Here is a 20,624-nt window from a genome sequence, read left to right on the forward strand (position 1 = left end):
TCCCCACCACGGCGAACGGTATTCATTTATTCTTCTAAACTATACACTATAAAAAATAATCTATACTCTCGCTCGCTCGATCCCATGTATTCATAATTAAAACGCCCCCACACATACGCACGCACGCACGCACACACACGCACACACACACACGCACACATACATACACACACATGTATTTTTGATGTGCTTCTCATTCTGTTGCAGGCAATCGTGGGATTATTATTTTCTAAACTAGAAAAACCCAATGGGACGACTTCGAATTTCGCTTTGTCAATTTCATGGCGGGATTAGGTTTATGCGTGGTTTGTGGAGTTTTACTGTGCTATTGAGATGGGACGTTTACGTTGAAAGTTTATAGCTGCCAACAATACATTATTATCCTATGAGATATTGCGCTAGACAAAAGCAGTAGAGATAGACTATTTACTGTGTGAGAAGCGAAAAAAAAAATGAGTAGGGCCTAAGTCAAACATCAGGACATTAACCAAAGAAATTGTGCTCCCCAGAAGTCTAGGGAGCTTTAGATTTTAGACGCGCGGACGTTCAAAGGAAAATTTTTTTCCTATTTTTAGCTTGCGTCGCCTGAGTTTTTCACGTCCGCACAGTTTGCGACGTAGAGAGCTTCTTCATGCACTGATCATATGGGGGCGCGATTTTAGTTTTTATACGTTGCGTCCTAATTATAGCGTAATCTAAAGCTACTTTTCCACACGACGCAGGGAGAGGAGAACATCCAGCGCAAGCGTCGGCTCAAACGTCCGCGCGTCAAAATCTAAAGCTCCCTATTATCGGAAATGGTACTCAACCGAGTGTAAACTCATCCAACATTGCAGTGAGAGAGAGAGGGGAAAAATATGAAACTCTCAGCAGTGTTTACATCTGTCATCCAACCAATCGATACACCAAACGATGGTCGCCTTCAAACCCCATTTCACCCTTTGCCCGAATTTGCCCTCCCTACCCTCTCCTCGTCATCAAAGCAAAAGATGGTGACGTAATTCTCATCCATGTTGACGTTGCCACCTTCTCGCTAATTTACTCCTCCGATCAGCACAGCAAACATGATCTCGTGTCCCTCAACTTTCACACACACTCCCCATCCATTCTTTCCGCTCCTGTTTATTCGTCGATATCAGGGGCTACTGGTATTCAATAATTATCTTATTGTCTGCAATGACATACCGCATTCACTCGTTTCCATACACGTACAGACACAATATCGGGAGGTTATCACGCATGCGCAAGACATGACGCATGACACAAGACACACACACACACATATGCACACACATGATAGATAAGCACATGCAGAAAGAATGGAGACAGTAAGATGTTTTAACATATCTTCATGATTTTTGATAGTTTGTATTACATTTGTTATTTCATAAATTCTATCTTTCACAGCAAGCAGTACATGATTTTATCATCCTTCTTGAGCCGGACAACCATATGAACTGTTTTTTTTTTTTTTTTTTTTTCTCAATGTACCCCACTTGTAGCATCTCACTGCACTCAGTATGAACTGCACCAGGATAACTCTTCTCTGTAGTGTACTGTAGAATGGCAAAGGAAAATAAAAGGGATGTATAGTCTGACACACATACACATCCTTTTCAGATCTTGGTAATATTGGCTGACTTCTGACATATTTTGATTGATTCAAAATTTTGGGCACTTCCATAGCAGCTGCTGTGCTTGCTTGACTAGTTATGATGTCATCGCTAAATACTGCGCACCACAAATGCACATTAGTGTTTATGCATAAATAAAAGAGGTGTACCTCACATACAGACACATCATGACAACAGTTTCCAAGACATTATTATGTAGGCTGTCAGAATTGCAAATCAAAATATGCCCAATCAAAAATATCAATATCGCGCTTCAAAGTATAAACAGTCCAGTCAGCATTGACAAGTAATTTCACACAGCTACGCACTTCAAAATATTGATTATCATATGAGTGAAAACAGATTTGTGAAGTGACAGGTGATGATATCGGCATAGAATTGCAAATGAACAATTTGTAGTATCAAAATCTTGTCCTTGCGGACAGGCAATTGCATCTGAGAAAAGTGGATGGAATTGAGGCATTGCCACATGTCAGGGACTGTCTGTGACTTGCCGTAGGTTTGTGGATGGACGGAAAGAGAAACGCCTAGCAATAAAAGAAGTGGGAGAAACAAAATCCCCAAACAAAACTGAGACCCTTGTTCAACGGAATATTTTGCAAATTAGATGAAACTTAGGTCTTTGAGAGAGAGAAAAAAAAAATAGCCAAACAAACACAACACACATGTAGTTGGTCCAGCATGTACCCAAATAATGTACAAAAGCAACAGCAGAATAAAGCAAGAAAAGAAACTCAGTGTACCATAACATGCCATGCAAACTTTGTGAAAAATGCAAGATTTTTTATGCAAAATGTTCTCATGCATGCATGATGTGTATATTGTTAATGGCACTCCACAGGCAAGTGATATTCTGCTAAATGCAACACCCCTTGTTGTGCACACCAAAACGCTTGATCAGTAAGAGTGCTGTTGACTAGAATATTTCACTTTGATGAGAACAGGAGACAGATGTTTGCAATGCACGACAACACTGCAAGCAGACACTGTGCAAGAATGGAATTATCTGACATGATACTCCGTCCTAGAAACAACAAAATTAGGAAAATCTGCTGCGTGTGGTGTCCGTTCCAGCCATACACCAACACTGCAAGAAATTAAGAGTGCTCAAGGGACATGTGTTCCATGATTCTTCATAAAATATTATATGTATATACATTTAACATGTATCATGTCTTCAAAGAAAGCATTGTCACTGGCCAGCGTGATGTATTTTTGTATGTATATATCTAGATATCAATAGTTTCTCCAGGAATTACTGTTTTCTCTCAGAGTGAGTAAGTGTTCTCAAAAGAGTTCTGTGCTCCTTTTTACGGCGAGGGGATGGGATGTTCTTGCCAGGGCATAATGCCGTCGGCCAACTGGCCAAAGTCAAAGAGATCATTGAAAGTGGCAGTGTTGTCCAGGGTCCTAACCTCTGCCCATGGATGCGAGGTTGGTCCAGTAGAGCCAGCCGGAGAAGGTGGAAGGTCAAAGGCAGCGAAAATGTCCTCCAGCTGATCATTGGACGGATGCAGGTCAATGTCCTTAAACTGCTCGTCGAACCAAGTGGGGCGGGGTATATGCGTGCCGCGGATGGACAAATCCAGAACTGTCTCGCTGTCGTGTTCTGACGGTGGTGGCGTGTCCATCTCCAGAGAGTCAGAGTTGTCCGACTCATTGCCATTGAGGATGTCCTCAGTCTTGATGCGCATGCCATCCACCTCAATCTCGGACTCAAAGATGGAGTTCCAGCTGAAGTCCTCCTTGAGGACGCTGCTGGGGATGCTGTCATCCAGCATGGTGGAGGGCCGGTAGCTCTGCGACCGCGCCCGCTTCGCAGAGTGTGAGGAGCTGCCATGGTCGGATGCCTGCCGCTTCTTTGGTGCACTCTGCTTGCGGCTGTGGTGCTGGGCCTCGCAGGCGGCGGAGGATGACTCTTCGTCGCTCTGTGGTTCAGTCTTGATCTTGATGGGCAGCTCGCGGAAGGAATTGTGCCGACGCTTCTTGAAGACGCCGTTTTCAAGCTCATCAGCATGGGCAGGATCGATGCGCCAGAAGCCTCCCTTTCCAGGCTCGTCCTTCTTGCGAGGTACCTTCTGGAAGCACTTGTTGAGAGACAGGTTGTGGCGAATTGAGTTCTGTGTGGACAGAGCAGAAGAATGCAAAACCACTTAATAGCAGATCACGAGCAACACATAGTGTTATGAAACACTGGTCATGCAATGTTTTCAAAATGACAGAATTATCATGGTCCATCAGCCAGTGCAAAACACGGCTCAACCTCTTCACAATATGCACCAACAGTATCACTGCTCTAAATTCATTGTACAAATATTATCCATGGATGTCAAGCTTTGCTATCAAACTTGTGCAGTATAGAGTGTTAATCAAGTTTTTAACTGCATGTAGATTAATTTCAGGTTGCATTACTCAACACTGCTTGCACAAAACATTTCTGCCAAATCATGGAATACCCAATGGACGTGAGCATAGAAGCAAGGATAATCATTAACAATGCTACAATAAACACCTGTGGTCATGGGTGAACCATTGAGCCAAAGACACAAATCAAACATAACCAGCAGACAGTATCTCTATATGCCCTGATGTTTACAACCGCAACCATGGCAACTGCCACTAGCTTTAAACCCAGACTTTCAAATCTGCTCCGGGCAAGCGAGTGCCTTGGTATGCCGTCTCGTGGGAACAAACATGGCACGCTTCCAACTTCGCTACGTGACCCCTCGGCTGCAAATACAGGTCAAATTTTCTCTCATCATCTCTTTGTGCTCCCAATTATGTGCTTCTTTCTTCTTCTTCTTTTTTTTTGTGTGTGTGTCTCTCTCTTCTCAGGCGAGTCATACACAAACCAACCTGCTCTGCGTGGGGGATATAGAGCTAGGCTTGTCCTTTTCTTTTCAAAATCTACCACTTATCGTGGTCTCATTCACAGGGCACACAAGCACAAAGCCATCCGTGCCACAGGGTTGGTATATTCAAAATCGCATGCTATAGATGATGATTATTATCTACAATCTGGAGGTCTTTGAAAATATTTTGTGCATCAGTATGAATAGTAAATGAAAAAAAGATAAAGGCAGCTGGGGGTCTATTTGATGTTTACACACCATGACCTTGTCCATTTATGCCAGTCAGTCAATCAAAGGCTTTGCACCAGAGTGGCAAAAGAGTAAAAAACAACCATTAGAGCAGGTCGCCAGTCCACAGAAACAAATAACAACTTTGCATCACTATCAAGACTTGCAGAACAAACATATTGCCAGGATTACCTGAATATGACACGGCAAAATATGATTACTAGTACGGTGTACAGATGTATATTTGACTATCTTTGTGTATTTGCAGATGTCTAGACTATGCAAACTGAATGTTTTAAAGGGAACGTAAACCCAAAGAGCAATGTGGATTGAGTGAAAGCAGCAACATTAGCAGGACACATCAGTGAAGGTTTGAGGAAAATCTGACAATCGATGCAAAAGTTATGAATTTTTAAAGTTTTGGTGTTGGAACCGCTGGATGAGAAGACTACTAGAGGTTATGACGTATGAGTGGACAACAATACAAAGAAAATATAAAGGAAATTCGACAAAAATTCACTTTTCTAGCATTGTGAAAGAGCACTTGACTAACCGCTTTCAGAAAGCAGGGGGAATATTGCTACCCTCACATTATGTCGGTATCAAGATGATGGAATTTGTAATTTTGATGAAAAATGAATTTTTGTGGAATTTTCTTTATATTTTCTTGATATTGTTGTCCACTCATACGTCATAACCTCTAATAGTCTCCTCATCCAGCTGTTCCAATACCAAAACTGTAAAAATTCATAACTTTTGCATCGATTGTCCGATTTTCTTCAAACTTTCACTGATGCGTTCTGCTAATGTTACTGTTTTCACTCAATCCACATTGCTTTTTGGGTTTACCTTCCCTTTAAGGATTGACTGAGGCACCAACTTTCCATGTGGACATGTGTACACAGAATGTGCCACATAATGAGCCTATTCACTGCAAGTGAATGTCAAAGACCACAAGCAAAATGATAATATGTCAGCTTTTTGACGTCATAATCAGTCCCAATTCCATTTTCATGATAAAACAATCTGATCCCATAATATTTCTGCTCTATTTTCAAAGTGTGCTTTTTCCTTCCAACCATTAGACAATGGCTCTGGATAGACATTGCATGATGTCATGAATTAAAAGCAAAATAACTGACAGCAGTTCACCAAATAAATTCAGACACGTGCAACTGCGTACAACATATGTAAGCCTATTGACCGATTCGGGTTCGTTGAGGGCAGCAGACATTTTATGGCACTGGGCGCAGCCATGAGCTAAAATTGCGGTGTCTCAGCCGACCCCCCCTGCTCTCCCCCACCCCACGGGCAACATGTTTATCGCGCACTTGTAACAAAGGTTCGCGCACTAAGCAAGCATTCGCGCACTCAGTACGAGATGCCCATTGGCTAAAACAACCATGCATCAGTTTTTCATTCTGCGCGTGTGAGAGGGGTGGGGAGAGAGGAGGGGGGGGGGGGGGGGGGTCGGCTGAGACACCGCAGTAATGGCGCTGCCCATGCCAAAAATACACATAGCGCGTCACAGAATCAGTCAATAGAGCAGACTAACAATGGAAAGACGTATAAATGGTGGCCAAGAATATGGCATTGCAGTGGTGGGAGAAAACGGCATTAATACTCCCATTTCAAACCATCTGCAGACTGAGCGCTCAAGAGTTCAGGCAGCAGTCAACCTGGCTCCTCGTTTTATAGCAATGTATTTCCATCGCAAGTACGAGTGGCTTTGTTAATGTACAACTTGTACCTGAGCAAAGGTTTTGATTGTACCTGGTCAAGGTGGACAGCTGACAATTTCCTCTAATACAGTACTCACAATTCATGATTAGAAAGACAAGTACCTGTTCAATGTACATGCGTATGTATAAGCGCAAGGTCACACATTTCTGATGAAAGAAATATAGCTTATATAACAGTGACTGCCCATAACAAATGAAGGAATGAAAAAAAAACTCTGCTAAGACTTACTTCAATGATAATGGTTGCTTAAAATAAGTGAGGTACCTAACTCAATTTTACTCGGATGGTGGTGACCATACATTGTCGTAAGACAATCTACAAGAAGAGCTTTGCTGTATATTGTAATATTACTCTGTACTGTTTACACTGAAAAAAAAAAAGCAGTTTCACGTTGTAGAATGAGAAGAACTGAACAATAAGCAGAACATCACTGTCGCCAGCCCAAGCATCTGTGTGTGTGGTTACCATGGCAACCATATGTTGTTTATTAGTCATGTGCTGGCCCTTATATGTCACTTGGAGAAAGAGAGAAAGAGAGAGGAGATAAAGAATGTACATGTATTTATGGCTTCTTCGTCCTTATGCCAAATCTTCACATAATATATCATCTCATGTGCATCATATATGTGTGTGTGTATGTGTTGACCCCTCCCCAACATGTACTCAGTCCTTTGTCTCCATCAAAATTCACTTTTAGATCAATATTCTGAGAACTGCTGTTGTTGTTTTTTTTCTTTCTCACTCTGTCTCTCTCTTCCTATTTTCTATTCTATTTAAATTTGTACTATGTATTTCTCTTTTTGTAACTCAATTTTATCTACATCACTTCTTTTCACTCTAAATCTATGCAGTCCCATCTTTACTTCTCTCTACTGCATTTGCAAATTTACTCTCTCTCTCTGCAAGGATGATATCTGTAAATGCTACTCTTTTGGCCATTTCCGATCCACCCTAACCAAGTTCCCACAACCAATTTGCACTTAATACCAAGTCCATGGGATCGCGCAATTGCACGTACAGTAGGTATAGATTGATAACACACAAAGGGCTTTATGCATCCATCAGTTTTTATCTGATTAGTGATATGGATTCATCTCTGAACTTCAATTCCACTCGCCTGCACCCATCACCTTGTGTAATCTGTTGATGTTTGAACAGTGCTCATTGTATAATAATCGCTCTTCTATGATTTGGAGGGGGGGGGGGGGAAGGAGTTATTTGTTTTCTGACACCTGATTCAATAAGATCTGATTGGAAAACCCACTTCTGTGTGACACCTCTTGCATAGGTTTATAATCAGGCTTGATGATCCAGGGGTGTATAATGACTATCAATACTGGCTACACTTTTAATAGTTTCCTCTTCTGGTTCTTTGTAATTCTTGGAGTGGTTTTCCATCTAGGGCAGTAATTGTCTTACTATTTACATGTACCTATGCTGACAGTATGGTTCTATTAATATATCAATGCAAATACTAGCTATTACAGAACACCATCTATGTGGGGATAGCACAATGAGAAGAAATAACTTAATGCTTTCCTCCTCCTAAAGCACTTTACTTAAAGCACTATAGCAGAAATGGCTCTAATACAACCACCTTTGGATTTTTTTATTGGACGAGAAATTTTAAGGAACTGTAGTCTTTCCATCCCACAGTGTCAGTGTAATCTTTTATATTTCCTTCATATGCCGAACCTCATAATTGGTCACACACTATGATTCCAGTCTTCACTTTAAAGAATCTTGCACGGTGTGGTACAATCAATATACCAATTGTTGCAGAAAAAATATGATTTACAAAAAAAAAAAAAAAAAAGTCAGCTGCCAATTCATTAACAAATTGATCAATTAACCCCATACTTCAATTGCACTGACCTCCTCCTGACCTTGAAACAGTGAATTCGCAACCCAGCGAACTTGGGCGTCCATTTGTTTGCGACCCAATGCCGAGCAAAATTTCATCACCTGCTTGTCACGCACCCATACAATATTGATGCCAGCAGTGGAGGAGGCCTTGTCAGAAAGGCGAGGTGACTTGTGTGCAGTATCCAAATGGAAGGGAGCACACACGTTTTGAGTATCACGCCACACATCTATGGCCGAGTGTAACTCGCTTGCACAACCCGTACTCATCATGTTAACTTACCCCAGGTGAGCTAATATTGGCAGTGATGGAAATGAAATCGGGGACTGACTTGCATATTTACTTCAAGTACACAAAACCAGCGACAAAATCATCAACGTTTGACATGACACTAGTGCTCCACAATATATATTTTTTTCTTAGCTTCATGTCAATACAAATGATAAAAAGGATAAAGCCTTTACTCTATACAGGTTGATGGCTAAGGTATGAAAAACAATTTCTACTGTATATTCTAGTTTGAGCACTTCTGGTAAAAACAAAAACAAAATAGAAAACATTAATTGCACTGATCTAAAAATCGTTATCGCAGCTTTTATGAATCTTAAGTCTCCTGATCCTGCATCATGAGTCTCAAAGTTAAGATCCCTGCGTAAGCATAACATGTAAGCTCATTTCTGATTTTGACTGCCATCATCATGGGTGTAGTAATCCCTGGGATAGCTTCAAGTTTCTGGACATGGTTGCTCACATTTTAGGGGAAGCCTGAAATCGTTTTTTTTTTTTTTTTTTCCACTAACGCAACACATTGAAACCTTGTTAATGCTTCATTTTTGCTGAGTGAAACTACAATAATGTTGCTTTTATTACAAAATTACAAAGTTAAAGCAAGAAAAATATGCACAAGAATATGACATAGTTTTTATGATGCTTTTAGGTTTCATGACTTATCAAAAGTTTGCAAAAAACGTTGGAATTTGATATCACCATAATTTTAGCCAAGATTACTGTCAAAGGATGTAAGATTTGATAACTAGTACACAAAACAATGAACAATGGTATCAATCTGCAACATGTAACAGCCTGAAAGGTGGACACTATGATCAAAACACCATCTAAATCAAATTTGGTAAAAAAGCAACATTCCGTTTCAGAAGATTTCATGCATCTGTGCTATATTTCTGCTACCATTACTTACACTGTCAATTTTAGCATGATATTAGCGTGCAATGTTTCACTTCCCATGAAATGTTGTGATATCAGCTTCACTATACACTCTGGTGGCAAAACCATTGCAATACAGCTGTACATCAATTAGGCCTGCATGTACCAATATTGTATCAACTGCAGTATTTTTCACCCCATGCTGATTGACACTCCCTGACATATCACAAAGATGAAATGAATTGCTACAGAAGATTACTAGTACTTGGTCATTTGCCTAAAATAGGAACAATAGGATGAAATGCCCTTTGATCTAACTGAAGAACCTTAGAATGCACCCTTGTCACAAGATGAACTTGTCATATGATTAACAAACAGACCTGAGTATATTAAGACTATACATTTTATGTATATTTAAATATACAAAGTAAACTTTTCCCCATCTTTCTTTCTCACCTACTTGCCCTCTCTAACATTGTATGCTCACACTACACTGTGTATTATGCATTGTATGCTCACACTACACTGTGTATTATGAATGCTTAAAAGCCAGCAAGATTATTACGCATCAATGCATATCAAATACTGCATGTAAAGGTATGCAGATGTAATCTCTTTTCTTACAAGCAAGGAGCACGAATTGGTGGAGATGGGGGAAAGACGGCCATACAAGTCGATGGATGAAAAGAAAAATGCGGATCGATACACCACGAGGAGTCCCAAAGCAAGTCACACTTTTGCAGACAATAGGCCCATTGCCCTCCACGGCGTATCAACCAATCAATACCTTTGATTCGACTCTCTGGCTTATATGAAAGCACGCAGCCAGGACAATCAAATACAACATACAAGAAAGAAAAAAGGGGGGAGGTAAAGAAGAAGAAGAAGAAGAAGAAAAAGAAGAGAATCTGCGGCCAAAGCTCAATTGTGGGGGGCAGAAGTGATCCCATTCACCCCCAGTGCATCTGTTTTCCCCCCCTATCTCTTATCCCCCTATTCTTCTGCCCCCCTCCACTTCATTTGTTCCCTCTAGCCTGGTCTTTCAGAAGAGCCGGGCTTCACTTGTTATGGTTCCAGCTCCTTTCCTGCGTGGCGTGGCGTCTTTCGAAAAAAACGATGAACCCTATTTGTATAAACTATTGACACAATTGTCTCTGATGACATGTGGGAACACGCCTTTCTACACTCACTCTATTTACATAGAAGAAGAGGCCATAGAGTGCAAAAGATAGACCAACATGACGCTGGCATGATAGTCACATCAAGATTAGCGCGACTGTTACACAATATTTTGCAAGCTTCATCTCCCTTCCCTCATGGAGTGCTATGAATAAGCTCAGAAAGTAATTTCTTTTTTTCCCCCTCCACATTCGAATGAGCATGACTTGTATTCTTCTTAAAATGCAAGACTCTCTTAACGTGTATCCTGTCTAGCACCTTATGACCATAATTTCTTGAAGTGGGGAGATTGTACATCTTTAAAGCTCTACCTGTTTCTGTCTAAAACAAACAAACAAACCCAGCAATGAGTGATATATGAACATGACAGTACAAATCAGCATGGTACCTGTACTTGAGATGGTAATTTGTCCTTTGAAAATAATGAAATAATCTCTTCTTTAATGTGTATCAGACATAATTCATAACAAATACTGGATAGAGGAATTCACTGGTTTTGTTTTGTTTTTTTTTAATGGTTTTTGACCCTACAAAAGATCTACTCATGTTATATGATTTAGAAAAAAAACAACAACTGAGAGTCTAAGAGAAAATCTCTTGCTTGATGGACAAAGTTCTAAACAGGGATCGAGTGTCACCAAATATTGCACATCGAAACGAGGTCAATAGATTGGCCACTCATTTCAAAAGCATACTTTTACTTTGTACAACCATTTCTATTTCTATCTAGATCTGAACTGATTACATTATCTGCACCAACAAATGTCTCCTTGAGCTTCGCCAACCTTGCCAAAGTAATATCCGCTGCCGAGATTATACAGAGTTCCATAAAGTCTAATGCATAAAGTCATGATTGAGCCTTGGGAATATGGCGAAATGAGGACTTTCCCCAAAATGAAATCCATTCACCAACCAGTTTAATTGATCAACCTTTTGTCTATTGACAGAACATGTAATGAGCATTTTCTATCACAATAGAAATGCCTTGCATTTCCCCCCCCCCTCCCTTCTACAATTTTGCACACAGAGTGCAGCGAGCGCTCCAAACAAAGATCATTGATTACCAACAACGTGGTGAAATAATGCACACATGACAAACCTGTCTACCTGGTTGACAGCCCGATATATCCTTACGTAGCTTTTAGTGAAATCCAGTCATGCACGATGCAAAACTTGGACATTCGATTTTGAGAATGCACCTTCTCCTCATTCATTTAATTACTGGTATATCTTGCTGCCACCCCCCCCCCCCTTCTTCCTCTGTCTCTTTCTCAATATTATCTCCTAATCAGCTACCGGTATCTTGGCCTCCATCTTATATTTCCCCCATGGTGGGTATCATCAATCAATGTACGACCCTCGCATGGGTGCACTTGATTACGTTCCAAGCAATATTTGACACTCAAATCTACGTACACATGAATTAGTAATGTGGCAACCAAGTACATTAGGGCCCCTGGTGGATATAAATGGAAACTGAAGGTCACAAGGAGATGGCAAACTATGATATTCTGCATCTAACCAGGGAAAGGAAACTAGTGATACATATATAGGTGTACATATTGTATTGAGGGGACCTAGTAAAACTACGGTACATTTTCTAAAGTGTTCTACAAATCTCCATGGTTGCCAGTTTGTTGAGCATGCATGGACATTCTCATTCTTTGGTTCCAAAGCCCTCACAGGATAACATCATAGTAATAGTCTCAGAAGGTTTAGGACCAAAATCCCCACCCATCCTCTTTACCCCAAAACTTGGCTACCATGCAACAGAGTAGAAATCTCCCTTTTTTTGTCTCTCTCTCTCTTTTTTGATGCCCTTAGGAGAGAAATTGAAGGGTGACACTGACCCACTTACTTCTACTTGCAGCATGAACCTCACCCTGACCTGATTCTATCATGCTGGAAACTGATGGGCTAGTCTAAGTGTACAGAATTTTTGTTGAAGTTACAATGTATAATAGCCTTTTATACTCCACTGATACCATTTAGTTTAATTACCTCTACTAGTTCATATGGTCTCAAAAGTGAATAGCTGTGGTTAAGCATAATACTCATATCACATTTTAAACTTAAATGGTTAATTGGATCGTTGCTTCCAAAACACTGCAGACTCTTATTGCAAAATTGAAATGTGAATGATTTAATAACCACATCTATTGGAGCATTTGGTCAAAGTGAAATGGCTATCTAATTTTCATTCAAGATTTTGTCATACTCATAATCACGTCATGCAGATGCCCATCTTAACACAGGGTTTCTGCATTTCTGCAATGAGTGCACTTGAATTGTGCAAATGCCAACAAAGAAAGGCCCTACAATATATCCACTACCAGCCACTGGCACCAGAATTAGCATGTGCACAGAACATGGGAGTGAGTGTGGAATCCCACCAACCACCAGAAAAACCATTGACTTGACTTCTCAGCAGGGGTTGACCTGCACTGACCCCAATTTGACCTTTGCCACTGACCAGACTTTATCAGCTGTGTGGTGTCAAGTTTCACCCTAGGGGGAAGAGGAGGAGCAGGAGAGGGGATGAGAGGGGGGATCCCACTGGCAAGTCTGGCCTTCCTGCTGGGGTATTTTCCTTGACCTCACCAGGTCACTGTCTACAAACATGCAGCCCTAGTAAGAAGTATGGATCTGGCTCACACAACCTGGCTGCCTGCTGAGTTTTGCTTTGTGTCGAGTCTTGAAGTGAGTGTGTTTTTTTTTTATTAAGGGGGTGGGGGATACAGTTCACTGCCAAGGTTAATGTACGGTCAGAGATTGTCTCAACTCACAAATCTTTTCAGAGCTTTCGTCTTCTCTATTTCTTTCAAGCATTTCTAATCTATCACATCTCGTCTTCACCATCATGACCAAACTTCATTTATACCCGGGGTTGCTATACAAAGCAACATGCTGATGAACACATAAAACACTGTCCTGACAAGCCTGACAAAAAAAAAAAAAAAATAATAAATGAATAAATAAAATAAAAATAGGCCTAAAGACACAAAATACTGAGGTTGATATAAAAAATGTTCACAAATAATAAATTTTACTTTACGTAAATAAAATTTATTTACCTGCCAGCTGGGATCTGCAACCTGGTAGTACTTAAAGTTCTCTGTGATCCACTTATAGATGGATGAAAGTGTGATCTTGTTCTTCTTTGACTCCTTCATTGCCATCCAGATGAGGGTGGAGTAGGAGTACGGCGGTTTGACACTAGAGTTTGTCTTGTAGTCGATCTTCTGATCGAGAGGGACCGGTGCTTGGTGACTGTGATGATGATGGTGGAGGCTTTGTGTTGAGAATTTGGTCACCTTAATGTCTGAACCAGAAGTCCTATGTGACGATGATGATGAGAACTTGACAACACCGTTGCCCCCGTTGTGGATTTGCAGGGCACTCTTTTGACTGTTCTGGATGGAGAGAGGGGTGGGACTGCTGGGCGGGGTCGGGTTCTGGATGCGCATGATCCTCAAGTTCTGGAGCCAGTTGAGGCTGGTCAAACTGTCATCCAGGTTGTCCTCTTTCGGCTCCTGCTTTGGGGGCTCCTGAATCGTTTGAAGTTTGGTAATCCAGTTCTGTTTGAACTTCACCCCAGTGTCCCTCGTAGTCGAAGTGAGGAGGGGAAGGGTAATTGTAGCGACCTTTGCTGCAGCCATCTTGGGCAAGGATGGTCAGTGGAGGGGAATGGGGCAGTGTTTTGCGATGGAGGTATTCCAAGGCAAACTTCAGTCCGACTTCCACAGAGAACTGTCAACAATGCAAACAGAAGATATTAAATCCTATTTGATGTGACACATTTCACAATAGTGGATCTACTTCACACTCACACAAGTCACAGTCATTGCAGATAACAGTCATGGTGATATCAAAACAAGACAAAGTCTACCTCCTAATAATACAATATTCATGATATTTGAACTTGTATCAGATTGAGACACGTCTAGCAGTAGGCCTATAGCACAAGACTGAGTAGTAACCGGTTACTTAATTGACTCATATTAGAGTCATAAATAGTGAAATGTTTCATGACTGTGGTCTGTCTAACAACAAACATTATTGTCATTAAGAAGTTACATTACAACTTACATACAAGTACAGTCATGTATTTGGTATTTAATTGCTGGTAGGGCCTAACACTAAACAGTTCAAAATCTGCACCAAAATTATTTACAACCACATGCACCAAATATCAGCAAAGAGATAGGATCTTTGTCAATCTTACCCTACTTTCGCGATTTTTATTGGTAAGCCCCTCCTACGCACCACTTTCAGGCCGACAGCATTTTGCATTTGTGTGTGTGTACTGTACTGAAACATGACATGAAAAGCAGCAGCAGCGGGCCGGCCAGCAGCGCGCAGCATGCACAAACCACGCGCTTTGTTTTTATCTTTCTACGCATTATTCGGAAGTTTTTATTAAGCGCGTACGCGCCTGACAACATTCCGCGCGTAAAAAGGATGTTTTGCTCACTACACTTTTTGCTGCGCCACTGAATATTTGCTTGAAACAAGTAAAGGTAGTACAAAAGACAGGTAACAAAAAAAAACAAAACAACAACAACAACCTTGAAATTGCTGGGTAAATCACACACATCTCAGAAAATCTTTTGAAAGATACTTTTGTCGTGGCAGTTCTTTAAAATATATCATATTCCGAGCTAGTAATATGTGGCACATTTGGTGGTGGAAGACACGATGTAAACAAATGTAAACAAACTCACATGCAATCCTCTGATCACAAATTCCCGTACAGGTGCCGCGGGAAAGGCAACCAGGTCCAGGGGTATAAGAAATAAAAAAATATTGTCACGTAAAGTTTTTCCGCGTTTTACCTCGTATCAAGAGGTTAAAACGAAAAATCCAGTAGTAGATCCCTTGTCAGTTGGCAAAGATGTGAAGAAAATGATATCTGAAATTGATCAAAACAACTCGTGTTTTGATTGTTGCTGCGACGGGTTGTAACAACCTGTTACACACCTCTGCATACATGTACGCGAATACGCAGAGAGAGGAGCGGGAGAGCGTGCGGACTTCCGTGCAAATCCTACGGCGGTCAGCTGTTCGACTGCTCGTCGTTCCAACTTGCCGAGAGAGGAATCAAAATAGATATCAACATGTGAATGAAGCCGGTCACATAGCAACAGAGTAAACAGAGCGATCAACAAGCTCCTTCGCCATGCTCGCTCGCTATTGGTCGCTCCGTCGACGGCAAGCTTTTTCGCCCGCGGGGCATAGTCTGATTACTCAGCCGTACGGTACGGTAGTCGATTCACTGCGCAAATAAGCACACATGCTGTTCACGTGGAATTATCGCAAGAGTATTATTATTATTAAGAGCGAGCCAAAAAAGATACCAGTACTGCATGAATCTTCCGAAACCAATTGCACAATGTTGTTTGGAATCACTAGTTCATTGCATATTCGAGACAAATGACATAACGCAAAGAACGTAATGCATTGTACAAGTAAATCATACAACGAACAGCATAGGTAACGGCAATGAAGACTACCGTACGACATCTAATGGCTAATCGCGAAAGGGGGGGGGGGGGGGCATCTCTCTTCCATACCATTTTCGGCGAAATGCTGGAACGCGCCTGATGAATTATATAATTATTTGTTGACTCTGGATGGATAGATTGGGTTCACGGCAAATCCTTGGCAGGAAGGCAGTATAGGAGCCAGTATTGCAATCGACAGGAACCTCATTTACATGCACTTAAAATATGTGTGAATAATGAGTGACGTAGGCCTTACATGTTCAGATGGCCGTCTAAGTGAACCGACACTTAATTAACAATTTGGTTATTCGAGAACAACTAGTATCACTGAAAAAGACATTTACTATTATTTTTTTTTTGTCTGGTCTATATTATGTTCATGTTGTAGGCGCCTACGGTCTTTTTATCTAATCATGAAAAAACAGCAAAGATTAGAATAGTTATGTTTTCCGGGAATTACCGAATACACAATGAAATAAAATGGAATATGTGATTTTTTTGATTTTTTTTTTTTGTAACATCGATGAGCCAATATCTGCATAGGGGATAACCCCTCCCTAACCACCTAACTATGATAACATGATGCAGGGACGGATAGCGTACAACAAGACAATGACTTGGCGAGGGCGACTTTGCACTTGCAATGAGCAGCGCTGGGCCTCCACGTATAAGTAGGATTGCTATGCAGCGCATACCACGTTTGGAAAAAGATAATAGTAGATAACCAGACAACCGACAAGTTGAAGAAGTATACCGAGTTCAGAGTCCAGACCCACTCTTGTTTGTTGATTTACATTTTAGATTTACGGGCATTTCAACGTCCTAATCTGATACATCAATTGAGGTTGTAACCACATTCGTATATAAAATGCGGAAATAATTGTTACAAGTCTTACAGTCTACTCTTTTGTGCTTAGGGACGAGAATGCTGTATATTTGCCGCATTTATCATGTCGGAATACCGATGCTGAAACTTGTCATGCCCCCCCCCCCCCCCATCCGCACACTCCCCCTCTATTACCGTTTGATTATCCTCGTCTTCATAGTCTCTTTACTGTTTGAGTCTCTCTTTCTTCTCCCCTTTCCTCCCCTTTTTCATATTGCTTTTAAAATTTTAAAAGTAGGTTTCATCATTATGGCGTTTAACGGAAATTTTCGACATTGCCATGTTGCTGTAAGCGTGACCAATGTTTCATCAGACGATTGTCAAAAAAAAAAAGAACTATTGCGCAGATTGTCATTCATTATACCTTCCTCTTTATACATACTTCCTCTATTTTGCGTCTGCAAATTAAACTATATACATCAAGGAACTTTATTGTATGAGATCACAAACAGTCTTCTAAAAACGGGAAAGGAGTTAAGAATTTAATTTTTGGCAGTTTATTGGATAAATACCTTACAACCACACTGGGATTTACGAGTGATAACTCAGTGAGACACTTACACGTGTCACTATACTTAGCTTGTTATTTGTAATTTCTTTAGACGGTGTTCTACCTAAAAGACTTCTCCATCAACACCGAGTCCTGGGAGACACTTGCCGCAGATCGCCCTTCCTGGCGCCACGCTATTGCTGTAGGGGCCCGTAGAGCAGAGGAGCAGCGCGTCAAGCAGGCAGAGCACAAACGCCAGATGCGAAAAGCAAGAGCAGCCAACCCCAGCAGTGTAGCCCCTACCCACTTCTGCCCTACCTGTGGGAGAGGCTTTCTTGCCCAGATTGGCCTCATCAGCCACCTCCGAACCCATCGAGCCAATTGATGTCAATGGTCATCCTCGAGAACGAGGGACGAACACACACACACAGAGACGGTGTTCCATTTTCACCATGCAGTATCAATTTCCCCGAAGAGACAATTCAATTTCGTGCGATTATACGGATCACGAGAGACTTATGGATATTTATTTCAACGGGACAATAAAATGCCAGCTAAACTGGTACACTTTTGATATGGAACGAGGAGTATTTCTCACTAAACATGCCAATAGAATTAAGAGAGAGAGAGAGCTCGAGTTCAGAAGGAACGACTGCGTTCTGTATATAGAAGACGTTTGACACAATATAATTCGTGATGCAATGGAAGAATGTTTCATCACTGATGAGGTAAAACTGCTTTCTCTGAACTGCTATAGGATCATGTGAAATTTGATACTTATGGAAGTACAGGTTAAGGACAGGAATCGAGAATCCTCAATGTATATTATCGTGTCTATTATATTATAATGACAATGATGAAGGACATAAAATTTGCATGGACAAGGATTGTTATTTTTGTTTAAATATCGATATAGGGTAACATGATTCCTATATCATTGTATCAAAATGGCGCTATATACTATACAGAGACTCTGTATACTGATAGTAGCTCCATGGTATAAATCAGGCTCTAACTTGTCATAATAGTCAAGGCTGTAAAAGAGACTAACTAATGAATGGTGCAGAAACAAGCTCTAATCCACATTTTTGCCACGGGTGTTTTTATGGGATTATCAACATTCTTGAAGAATGTCTGTTTCTATTGTGTTTATAGAGGCTTTGGGCGGACCGTGATAAAAACGTGCACAACCGACGTGTTCTTTAATATGCGACGATCGATGAATTTATTGTAGAATTCTATCGGCGGATCACTCGGTTCAATAATCACGCTGAAAGTGTCCGTCGGGTTAATGGTCCAAGAGAAGGGGGTCAAGTTCGCTCGTTTGAATGGAATCATTGTAATAAAGGCAGTATTGATGGCTAATTGCATTGGGGGGGGGGGTGGGGGTGAGAGCATTATCATCGCAATTTGATTCGAGCATTTTTCATGACCAAAGTTGCGTAAGGCAACGGAGTCGTGAGTTGTTGTTTCTTTTTTAATCGATGTCCCCTCTCATCTTGATTTAATACGTTTGTTTGTTTGTTTTTTAATTTCTATTCTTACCTGTCTTAATAAGATGCATTTACCAGTGACGCTCAGATCGAAATTATGTGAAATATATAGTTACCAAACAATCACGGTATATATTCGTATTACAGCACTGGTGTCATAATTTTGACTCGTGTCCTATGGCCCTATGATTTGTCCCTGCATGTGGAATAGAAATTAATTGGCAACCATGTGCCCACTCTTCATGGGGTACAAACCATTGAGCTACAGAAGCAAACTGAGTTTCATTGCAAAAAAAAAATGTTCACCTTTATACCCATTGGAATATTTGATGAACGATGTTATCTTACAAGCTACCAATAATTTTGAAACGAAATCTCTTATACTTTTTGATATAGTCTCTATTGACTCCCCTTGCCCCCCCCCCCCCCCCCGCCGTTTCCCGGCAGTAAGATCACTCGTCTTCAACACCCCCTTTTTTCCAGCCATCTGTCAATCTGTGTCGTTACGTCACATCCGTATACTGATATATGACTGGTTGCTTTCGAAATGCTGGTGAGTAATGAAGGGAACGAAACTGAGTACCCGCGAGCGGTTATATCGATCGATATTCTCTGCGTCCAGTTGTTCCAAGTCCATTATCAAGGTCACTCGATTCCTTTCAGGCTGCAAAATCGGATTTGCGGCAGGCCACTCTAATAAGCTGCTTCCACAGACTTTAGCAAGTCAAGCCCTTTCAGTGTAACTATAGGTCATCGACCTTTTTTTTTTAATGCCATCCAATAACTTTAAATTGGTTGAGGCGAAGACGCCGGAACGAACTTCTTCCGTGCAGCATGTCTATAGAGGAATTGTGAATATACTACTCAGATGCACAGTAAATGCTTGCATCAGTTGTGGATTAACCGAGAAAAGCTGAAGAGATTGATATAAGGAAGGCGGCTGAAGCGAAATCCCATCCGGGGTTTGTGTTGATCAAGATGAAAAGAGAAAAAATAAGTATATTGGATCACGGCACACCAGGTATAGTTAACGTTTCGTGACAAATAATTTCATGATTACTAATCAGCTTTTCTTTTGATTTTATTATTATAATGGTTCACTTTTATGTGAAGTGCCATATCGGTGGTGATATCATAGCCTCTCATTCCCTTGCTTATAAATTTCCATATTATTACTCAGTTCTTTTCAACTGACGTCATTTTGAAGAGAAAAGAAATTTATCATATTCCCGATCAAAATGTTCCTGAAGTTCAACGACTTGATACATATTTTCTCCGAAAATTCTATACCGGAGTCGAGGTTAACTGCACTGATAAAAGTACTTTTTATAGAATGTTTTTATAACATGTACAAAACTAGTAAGAGTTGTGAGTCATCAAAATGCCTTTATTGCATAATGGTATATATAAACACGACTGCGATCAATATCAAAATTTATCTATAAAGCATGTTGAACTTGTAACATTTTCTTAGTTTTTTTTTGTTCAAGTGACGGAACTTGACGTTATATCTCGGTGTAATGATTCAGTTTGCTAAAAAACAGCTTGGACCTATACTCTCGTGTATAGGTCGTGTTGGGTCACATA

General features: G+C 40.8%; 1 protein-coding gene across 1 annotated transcript; it reads right to left on the reverse strand.

The window, feature by feature from the left end:
• Window positions 1-1,344: 1,344 nt before the first annotated feature.
• On the reverse strand, window positions 1,345-14,982 carry LOC140231455 (forkhead box protein J1-B-like). Its single transcript, XM_072311585.1, has 3 exons — window positions 14,890-14,982; window positions 13,739-14,414; window positions 1,345-3,754 (listed from the first exon to the last, which is right to left on the reverse strand). Exons 2-3 carry the CDS (start codon window positions 14,321-14,323, stop codon window positions 2,945-2,947), a joined length of 1,395 nt encoding a protein of 464 aa, XP_072167686.1. The 5' UTR covers window positions 14,324-14,414; window positions 14,890-14,982; the 3' UTR covers window positions 1,345-2,944.
• Between the last annotated feature and the right edge of the window lie 5,642 nt (window positions 14,983-20,624).

This window comes from Diadema setosum, chromosome 8, assembly GCF_964275005.1.
Source record: "Diadema setosum chromosome 8, eeDiaSeto1, whole genome shotgun sequence".
In the NCBI taxonomy this organism is placed as follows: Eukaryota; Metazoa; Echinodermata; class Echinoidea; order Diadematoida; family Diadematidae; genus Diadema; species Diadema setosum.

What these genes read in the sequence shown, in the direction of transcription:
- LOC140231455 (XM_072311585.1), bottom strand. Translation starts at nt 14,323, where the DNA reads ATGGCTGCAGCAAAGGTCGCTACAATTACCCTTCCCCTCCTCACTTCG. An exon ending in TTGCAGATCCCAGCTGGCAG is followed by an intron (nt 3,755 to 13,738) that starts GTAAATAAATTT and finishes CTGTCCACACAG; the next exon opens with AACTCAATTCGCCACAACCT.